Consider the following 9,397-nt stretch of genomic DNA (forward strand, 5'->3'; position numbering starts at 1 on the left):
CCCTGTTGGGCCTTTCCTGAACCTAAGTGGCATCTTCTCAGAGCTTCCTTGGGCCTCCCTCGCGCCTCTCCCCTGCCCCATCCCAATTCCCTCCTCATAGTTTCTGGCAATCCTCCCCCTCTTCTGGACCCCTGGCTTCCCTCGCTCCCTGGCAGGGCAGTACAGGCTGGAGAGAGGAGCCGGGGCAAATCTCGGGGCTGCCCAGCCCCACACCGGCGAGCACTGACCGGGCGCAGGATCCAAGTGGAGCCTGACCTGGGGAAGTTGTGGAGGGGTGAGCCTGGTTGGCTTTGTTGGGGTGCGGAGAGGGGAGGAGGGGGTGGGTCAGAGGAAGTGTTTCAATTTTTCTGAGTAGAAGAAAAGGTCTGTGAGGCCAAGATAATGTCGCCCTGCTGGTTGTGTTTCTCCCCGAGTGAGAAAGCCAAATGTTATCACCCAGTTTTATCTTTTGTATTCCAACCAGGGCCTCTGTATGCCAGCATATCCCAAAACAATCCCACTGCTTGCCTTCTCCCTGTGTGTTTCTGGGGTATTGCACCCTTCTGGCCCCTCTGTGAATCCCACTGCTGTAGCGCTGGCCTTCCTGCTGCTGTAAGGAGCCGCGCCTCCTGGCTGGCGTCTGCTGAGGATGGGCCACCATCCCATTCCCCCCACAGATGAGCAGGGACCTCTAACCCTCCACCCATGGAGTAGAGGGGAGGAGGAGAGGAAGAGGGAAAGGCCGGAAAGGGCTTTAGCTTGGAGAAGGGGCTTTGAAGCCCCCAGGCTGGAGGGGATCCCTGGTGAATTGTTTCGTTTACCCAAGAGGTTTTCCTGGGCCCCCCGCGGGTGGAAGGAGTGTGGGGAGGAGGAAGAAGTTGCCTCAAGCAGACAAGCCCCCAGGCCCCTTCCAGAAGTCGCCAGGGAAGAGCAGGGATGGGCCCAAGTGGTTTCCCCTTGAGAGGTTAGAAGGTTGGCACTGCCCACCACCTTTTGGCTCTTCCCGGCATCTCGGAAGGGGTTGCAGATTGGGGGCCTGGCAGCTTGCTCCTTTCAGGCTCAGGGGCAGGCAGACCAGGCCGTGGTCAGGGGTCCCAAGTAGAAGAGGAAGTACTCGGGGAGTGTTAGCCCTCTAGAGACCCCTCAGGACCCTGGAGATCAGCAGGCCAGCCACTTGGCCGGCCCAAGCCCAGCCTCTGGGGGGCCATTCCAAAGCCGTTCCCCACCTCTCCCTCATTTTCTGGGCACTTCTCCCCTCCGTCTCCATGTGCCTGTTTCACTGTCTAAATGCGTCCAGCAGCAACTGAGGGGAATGGAGCATTAAACTGGTCCAGGGAGGGCTCGCCGCAATCACCCTGGTCTTTGAACCAAAGGAAAGAAGCATCAAATGTCCCTTTTCCTTCCCATGCAGGGGATGAGTGTGTAACTGACGGAATCTCAGACTTAATGCGCCTTCTCTGCCCCTCGCCTCTCCTCCTCTCCCCCATCCCCCGCCCGACCATCCCACCTCCCCAAGACTTCCTGGCTGTCATCATTATTGTTATTTTAAGACCGCCCCCTCCCCCCCAACTTTTCCATGACATATCAATCATCCTCTGGCCACGTTCAGTGGTGAAAACTTTCATGTAGTGTTATGGACTGAGGTGGTGGGTGGGCATGGCAAGGGGGACTCTGAGATGGGGGTGGGGGAGGGAGGAGTGGATATTGGGGGCTGGAGGGAGGGGGAGTTGGGTCTTTTGTCCCCCTTTTTAAAATCTCAGTCGATCATTTAATGGATCCAAAACACCCTGGCCCTCCCCCCCGAGGAAACCCCCCCCAAAGATTTTTTTTTCCTAGATGCGATTTGCTTCATTTGCTGTCCGCATTTTAATATCAATATTAACACAATGTGTAGTCTAAAACTAGTTCCTTTGTAGTTTGCATGGGATGTGAATGCTGTCTCAACGTGCCCAGATCTAGAAAACGACTGCATGAGCATCAAATCCGATGTGGAACAAGATTTTTCTCTCTCTCTCTATTTACATATCTCTCTCTATTTTGTGATAACTTGGTGGGCAGTCAGCGCCTCGAGTACCTGGTTGCAGTAGTGTGTTGGATGGTTGTGTTTTTTATTCTCTTTATATTTTTGGAGCTCCGAGCTTCTTAGTAGTAGTCTGGGCTGACTATTCTTGAGTCCCTGCTGATGTTTTCGCATGGCCTTGGTTGAGTGTGACACAATTTGGGCCTCAGCTGTTTTCTCGAGTGTTTGGCTTTAGAATTAACCGTGCATGCCTGGCTTCCGGCCTCATACCCAGCTTTATTCTCTGCACACCAGTCTTGAATAGCTACAGTGCTCAACCGAACTTTGGCACGCCCACTTCCCCGGCAGGCTCCAACCCCGCCCGGCCAGGAGGCTTTCCAGGGGCCAACAGCCCGGGGCCCGTCGCCGCCACCCCCGCTGACCTGTACGGCCCCGCCAGCCAGGACTCCGGCGTGGGGAATTACATAGGGGCCGCCAGCCCCCAGCCGGGTTCGGGTTTCGGCCACGGAATCGCGGTGAGTAAACCGTTTCTCTTTCTCCTCTGCCCCGGCCCGTCCCCGCACCGGGTTCCCCATCTCCCCGACCCCATCCAGTCCGGCGAACGGCCGGGGAGGCGTTTTACTGTGAGAAGATGGAGCAGGGGGTGGATGGGGCGCCCTATTTTACACCCAGTTGCGCCTCCCCTCTCAGAGTGGTCCAGGCCCGCCCCAGGCTCCACCTTCCTGAAGTTCCCGCAACATGCTCTAGGCAGGAGTCCCTGCTCCAAGGCCTGCAACTCAAGAAGTTGGGGAGTGGAGTGATCGTCCCTGTCGCCCCCATGAAGCCCGGGCTGTTTTATTCGCCCCAGGCCTAGAGCTCCCCACCCCGAGCACCATCCCTCATTGGAGGGTCTCCTCAATTCCAGGCCGAACAAATGCCTGGCAAGGTGGTAGAAAGGGGCAGGGGGCAGCCCCAGTTGTTATACTAATGTTTCTTGCCCTTTTCAGAAACCGTTACTATTATTATAATTGTTATGGTATTAATTAAGCGCTTCCCATGTGCCAGAGCACTTCGCCAAGCACTGGGGTAGAGACAGGACACTACTCAGATCGGACACGGTTTTGTTGTCCCCCGCGAGCTCCCAGACTCAGAGGGAGGGAGAGTGGGGTATCTTCCCACTTTTTTCAGGCTGGGGGTATGACCCCTGGGTAGCTTAGCTGCAGGCAGTGACCAATGAACTGTGTTTGGTGTGTTTACTGCTCTGGGGCTCTATAATCCAACTAATAACGGGCAGTGGAAATTTGCTTAACAGATTTGCATGCTTGTTTCAGATTGTGTGGCCTTCCCCAGGTGTGTTAGCATGAATGTGTCTGGGCCTGAGCAGAGCAGTCGATTTGAACCGGGGTAGGGGGAGATTTTCCCCCGTGTCCTGCCAAACTGACTGTCGTGTCAGGGAGCACAAGGTTAATGCCTGGGCTTCCAGAGGACATCAGAGTGGCCCATTGCCACCCATGGCTGCTGAAATTGGGGACTAGAGGGAAAGAAAAAGACAGCTGAATATCTCCCAGGAGGCAGAGGGGGCGGAGGCCAAGGCAAGCAGAAGTTTGGGCTCTCCCTGCCACCTGCTTGCCAGGCCCCTGTGGCATTGTTATCGTTCTGCTCCAGGCAGAGGTCGAAATAAGTGAACCTCAGCACCTAGAATGCCTCTCGGGAACAAAGCCTGGAATGGCCTGGACAACTTGGGTGCTTTGGTCCTATCTGGGTCCTGGTGGCCGGAAATATCCAGTCCAACTCCAGCCCCCGTCTGCCTCCCCTGCAGTGTGGCAACCATCAATGTCCCATTACTCCCTGAGGTGGGGAAGTGGGGTCTTCAGTCCCAGGCAGCCCCTCTTCCTTGGCCCCCCCATGGCTGCTTTATTTGCGGGGGGGCCCTAGGGGGACGCTCCTTTGGGTTGGAGCCAAATCAGGGATACATGCGCCACCGCCCTCCCACTCCCGCCAGGGACTCAGGGTTTCAGAAATACATATTCATGCTGACCACCTCAGGCTAGGCCTCACCACAATCATCTGTTCCCATGTATAGATCACTGATGACCTTAACAATTGTGCAATTTTAGGGACCTTTGATTGCCACGGCCTTTACAAATGGATACCATTGAACCGTTTCAGGTGCTTTCGTTACCATCTCACTTGGAGGTATTACAGTCTGCTTATGTCTCTGTGCTGCCCTGCCCTGCCTCTGCCCTTGCCCTCTGCCTGATCTATACAAATGTCTGGGCCCCAGACATAGCTATAGGCCCAGGCTCTGTCTTTTGAGTTGGTACCTCCCTTTCTCAACTTCCTTTTGAAATCCTTTTCTTCCTCTTGGCTTAAAATCATGCTCACCACTTCCCCACTTCCTGCCCCATCCCCTCCCCACACCACCACCACCAAAGTATTTCCTTTCTCTCTTTTCTTCACTCACCTCCTATTTTCTTTAAGTAAAAGCCAAAGTTTGGGAAACTGGAATGAGATCCTCAACCCTCCCTGCCCCCCAGGGCACTCTGGGTTATAAATGATGGCCAAGTGGGGGGGTGCAGGCGGTTGGGAAGGCTCAGAAATAACCAAGAGGCAAGTCCTGGGACTCCACCTGCATGTCTCACAGGCTGGCAGTGGGGGCTCAGCCCCACGGAGGAAGAGAGGTAAGAGAGGAGAAAGGGTAGAAAGGAGACGGCCCCTCCCCTGCACATCAGCAGCCGCGCCACCGGGCTGATGGGTGGCAGGAGCTGGACTCAAGATTAGACCAGGACAGAAGCCACTTTTGTCAGTAGCTGGCAAATAATTATCCGGATCAAAACGTTAAAACCCAAAGCAAGTGAAGTCAGGGGAGGTTTGGATCACGGCCAGTTTCTTAACCTTTTAGCGCTCAGGGTAAATATTGAAAAAAAGCGGGTCGCCGGGGGAGGTGGGCATGGGGAGAGGTGCCTTGTGCCTCAGTGGTCTTTGTGAAACAAACTTGTTTGGAGAAGGCAGCTGAGAGCAAGCAGCAGCGTCCTCCCGAAAGCCACCAGGGGCCGTTGGAGTGAGTGAGTTCTGGGCTTTGCCGCCCAGCAGCATCCATTTGGGAGAGGAAGCGAGTGACAGGGCCGCAGGCTTGGGATCTGGCTTCGCTATGTCGGTGGGGAGGGGAAGTCAGCGCCCACCCCATTTTGAGCAGGACATTCCAGGGGAGACATGGCTCGCTGGTTGATGGTTAGGGTCAATCGATCAGTGGTCTTTACTGAGCGTTTACCTTGTGCAGAGCACTGTACTGAGCACTTGGGTGAGTAGAATATAACAGAGTTGGTGGATACATTCCCTGCTGACAGCAAGCTTAGTCTTGAGAGAGTCTACGGTCTAGAGGATCCCCATTAGCCTCAGGTTGGGCCAGAGACGTCTACCCCCGTTCCCAGTCCGTGAGTTCGAGGACAACGTAGTGGGTGAGCCGGAGCCTCACCTAGCAGATGATGAGCTCATAGTCCTTTCCCACGCTGGGCCCAAGGCCACGCATGGCCGGCTGGGGCTGCTCTAATCCCGGTGGCCAGTAAGGACCACGTCTCATTGGAATGTCCCAACAGGATGGGGACCCCAAGAGCCAGAGGGCATAGGGTCCTTGGATACCCAGGAGAGCAAGCAGGCCTGGAGCCCCCAAAGCTCTGCCCTGCTGGGGGCCAGAGACTGACCCATATCGCCGGCCCTCACACCTGTTCTCCCTTCCAGTTGCTGAGCCTTCCCTAATGGCATGGGCTGCAGGGAGAGGATGCCTTTAACCCAACCCTACAAACTAATCCTCCCATCCCATGCTGGGCCACTCTTCCCCAGGTGCCCGTAACCCACCTACCCCACCGAGGCCTACCTCCCCAGGCAAGCACTAACCCAGCTTCGCCTGCCTGGGGGAGGTTTCCTATGGGAACTTCATGGGGACGAGGAGAGAGCGGGGGAGCGAGCTAGCCTTAGAGCCCCTCCCCAGTGGCTTCGGCCCCAGCGGGAGTCTGCTGACCATTCATTTTGTGTTCTGACTGAGGCGGGGGTTTGGAGGGGGACCCTGGGGCGGCCTCCCGGTGCCACTTCTTGCTCCACGGAGCCCTGGAGCCCCAACATGGGGCTGGTGGAGGGAGTGGGTGGGGAGAGGCAGGGAGGAGCCAGAAGGGCTAGTGAAAGTGGATTACCAGATGAGGCGGGTGCTGGCTGCAGCTGGGGCCAGCAGGTGACAGCACCCCTTGGAGGCTCCCATTCTGCCTCGTGGGACCCCCTCCTCCCAGCAGATTTATTGTCTTCTGCTTGCTGCAGCCAACTGGGAGAACTGGAAGGGCTATTGCCCATCCACAGGGTCTCCATCTTCCTTATCCAGCTCCCTCCTCACCACCAGCACAACACATGGGGTGAGAGATCCCAACTCTACCTGTTGGCATCCAGAGGAAGACCCTCCCTCTGCCCAGAAACTTGTCAGAGGGAGGTCTGGGGGGCCGGGTGGGTGGGAGGGTAGAAGCCTTGAGCTAGGAGAGGGGAGTAGAGGGGGAGGGGGCAGGTGTTGAGACCCCGGGACCTGAACAAACAGTTGCTGACGTTCTTTCTCTCTCTCTCCCTCCCCCCCAACCCCCATGTATGTGTGTGTGTGTATATATATATATGTGGTATCCATCCTGTCTACTGCACAGAGCATACCTGGATGTCCAGGGAAGACGGGGCGAAGTTTCTAAGGGGTCCTCTGTTTAGGTGATCCCGTCGGCCATGGAGAGCCCATCCCCGCCCCCACCCCTCCACCGGAGATGGCTCTCTGGACTTTGGTTGTTCTCAGCTCATCATCTCATCGACCTGCTGGACTCAGCTGGACAACAGCTTTTAAAAACGTGTATATAATCCATGATTTGGGATTTTTTGGTTCCCCCCCAACCCCCTTCCCTCAATGGCTTTCCCCGTCCCCACCCCTTAAATCTCTTTGAATCACATTTGGTAGCGTTTTTGACATAGTCTGGTAGTGATGTAGTTTTAATATCTAGATAAGACCTAACCATAGTATAACCGTTATAGTAAGGATTTCTTTTTCTTAAAAAAAAACAACACTTGGGTTTTTTTGTTTCGTTTTGTTTTTGGGTTGTTTTTGTTTCTGTTGTGACTTAAGGGTTGCGGAGAGGGTAGTTCGATTCTCCATCTTTTGGTACCCGGTCCTCAGACCGTCGAACTTTTCAGGTGGAACGCTGACACACACTGAATGCGCAGTGGAGCGGCGGGGGGGGGGGCACCGGACGGGAGTCTCAGACCCCCGCGACCGTCCCGAAGGCTTGTCGTGACGTCACTCCGTTCACCCGAGTCCATCTATTTTCGGCAATAAGGGAAGGACGCAGCCACCAAGTCAGGGGTGGGGGTGGGAGGGGTGGGGGGAGAGGTCCTCCTTTTTTCTCTAAGTGCTTTTTTTCTGTCAAAAGAGGTGATATTCTACAGTTTTTTGCAACTGCGAAGTCTGAAAAAGAAAAATGCTGTAAATACAATTCCATCAACTACATAGAAACTAATTGAGGAAGAGAAATCATAAATATTTTTGTGAGGCGGCAGTCCCAGGCAGTTCTCTACTCTGCGGAAAAAGGAAAGAAAAAGGAAAAAAAAAGTCATTCAGTTTTGAAAACTTTTTACAATCTGGAGCAACCCAGCGGCCGCCCTCCCAGACCTCCCCGGCCAGGCGAGGCTGACGTCACTCATCCCGGTAGCGCACCTTGGAGCCTTAGGCCGACAGCGACCTGAACAGGTTAGTCATCTGTGCACGGCTTCAAATGGAACAACAGTCTAGTCAGGTTTTTAATTTCCATATGAAAAGCGGCTTTCCCCGAGACTTTCAAAGAAGCGACAATTTTTTTAAACGTTTAATGTTCTTAAAAGTTCAAAGCACACTGGTTCGCTTGGGGACAGGGGGAGGAGAAACTTGTTTTTTGGATCATTATTTCAAAAATTCGATCCATTTAGCAATCGATTTCAGCTCCTCTGAGCATCCCAGGGAGGGCCTGTGGAAGTTGGCTCCACCCCTGGGATGGGGGCCACCATGGGATGCCTGCGTGGCTGGCCCCGGTGGGGTGAGGGCATGTCCCCTTGCCCTTTCTCCATTTCTCCTTTTTAACAAATTAGGAAAGCAAAACTGGGTTGGTTTTTGTTGGGTTTTGTTTTGTTTTTTTTTTTTTGAATACCTCAGTGCTACGAGTATCACCAGAGAGGCGATGGAAGATTTTTTTTTTATTTATTTGTAGATGTAAACAGAATTAAAAATAAAAAGTATAAACATCACTGCACTGTGACTGGTGGGAAAACTGACAATTTCCTGTTTGCACATGTTTAATATTTGGCTGTTATAATATATGGGTCCTCGTTGGGGAGAGATACTTATGAAGGATATTTTTTAATTTAATTTTTTTAATATTGGTAAATAGGCCTGCAACAGCGACTAGAAGTACAACTTGGTAGGTGGCATTTAAAACATACTGTAGTGTGGATCTATTTTTTTTCTTTTTTTAACATAATATCGACGAGTTTTATTAATATTTTTTAAATTGTTACGTTTATAAATTTGGTACTTTAGGTACAGCCAGTATGAGACACTGAACGCGATGTTTATTATAAAGAGCTGCTGCACTCCTATTTTTGTAAAATTTACTAACAAGTAGACTAATGTAGACATTCAATAGACATGGTAGAGCGAGGCATCTTCAAACCCAAGGCACCACGATGCTGATGGAGAGGGAAAAAAAAAGCGTTTTATCTTGATTCTAATAAATTTTACAAAGATCATATGCTTTTTTGTTTTTCCAGTGTAATATTTTAGGTTCCTTCTTTCAGAACAACCAGGTTAAGTAAAATGCTGGATGCTTTTTAATATTAAGACTTGATCGAGTAATAAAATAAAACTAGATGGTTCTGTAAAAAAATGAAATAAAAACAAAAACAAACCCAAATTCCTGTAATTCAACGACTGCATCAGGGAAATTTTTATTACGATTTTGTCAAATGTTGATGACGTACTGTACTGCTTCCATTTCCTTTTTCTCTTCATTCCCTGTCCACCTCATAGAATATTCTCTGTTGATCATTGTTGTCCGGGTAATGATGTAGAAAATGGCTATCTTGTAAGCGTGCTGTCCTGAGACTAGTGTAGTGACTTTTTTTCTCCTCTTTCTAGTACATATTGGTAGGTGTATTGTAACTAAGGTTAAAAAAATTTAGATGTAGTTATTCAGATCTAGGACCAGTAAGGATAGAACTTTCTCTTATTTAAGGAAAAAAAAAAAGCTAATAATTTGGGGGCAGTTTTTTTCTTTCAATTTCTTTCCTTTCTTTTTTGTTTGTTTTTTCATTTTTAAGTTGAACTTTTATTTTTGCTGATCTGATGTGGTTTCAACTAACCAAAGGTCTCACAAC

General features: G+C 51.7%; 1 protein-coding gene across 10 annotated transcripts in view; it reads left to right on the forward strand.

Annotated features, from left to right (window-relative positions):
• MSI2 (musashi RNA binding protein 2) overlaps positions 1 to 8,928 on the forward strand; it is a 303,580-nt gene extending 294,652 nt beyond the window's left edge. For 5 of the 10 annotated variants that reach the window (XM_029082063.1, XM_029082065.1, XM_039914435.1 and 2 more), the window contains 3 exons: positions 2,294 to 2,514; positions 4,096 to 4,174; positions 6,655 to 8,928. In XM_029082063.1, the coding sequence (XP_028937896.1) occupies positions 2,294 to 2,514; positions 4,096 to 4,137 (263 nt within the window). In that variant the 3' untranslated portion in view covers positions 4,138 to 4,174; positions 6,655 to 8,928. The remainder of the gene's footprint in view (positions 1 to 2,293; positions 2,515 to 4,095; positions 4,175 to 6,654) is intronic. The other 5 variants (XM_029082064.1, XM_029082067.1, XM_029082068.1 and 2 more) reach the window with 2 other exon arrangements.
• Positions 8,929 to 9,397: the final 469 nt, after the last annotated feature.

This window comes from Ornithorhynchus anatinus, chromosome 17, assembly GCF_004115215.2.
Source record: "Ornithorhynchus anatinus isolate Pmale09 chromosome 17, mOrnAna1.pri.v4, whole genome shotgun sequence".
Classification (NCBI taxonomy): domain Eukaryota; kingdom Metazoa; phylum Chordata; class Mammalia; order Monotremata; family Ornithorhynchidae; genus Ornithorhynchus; species Ornithorhynchus anatinus.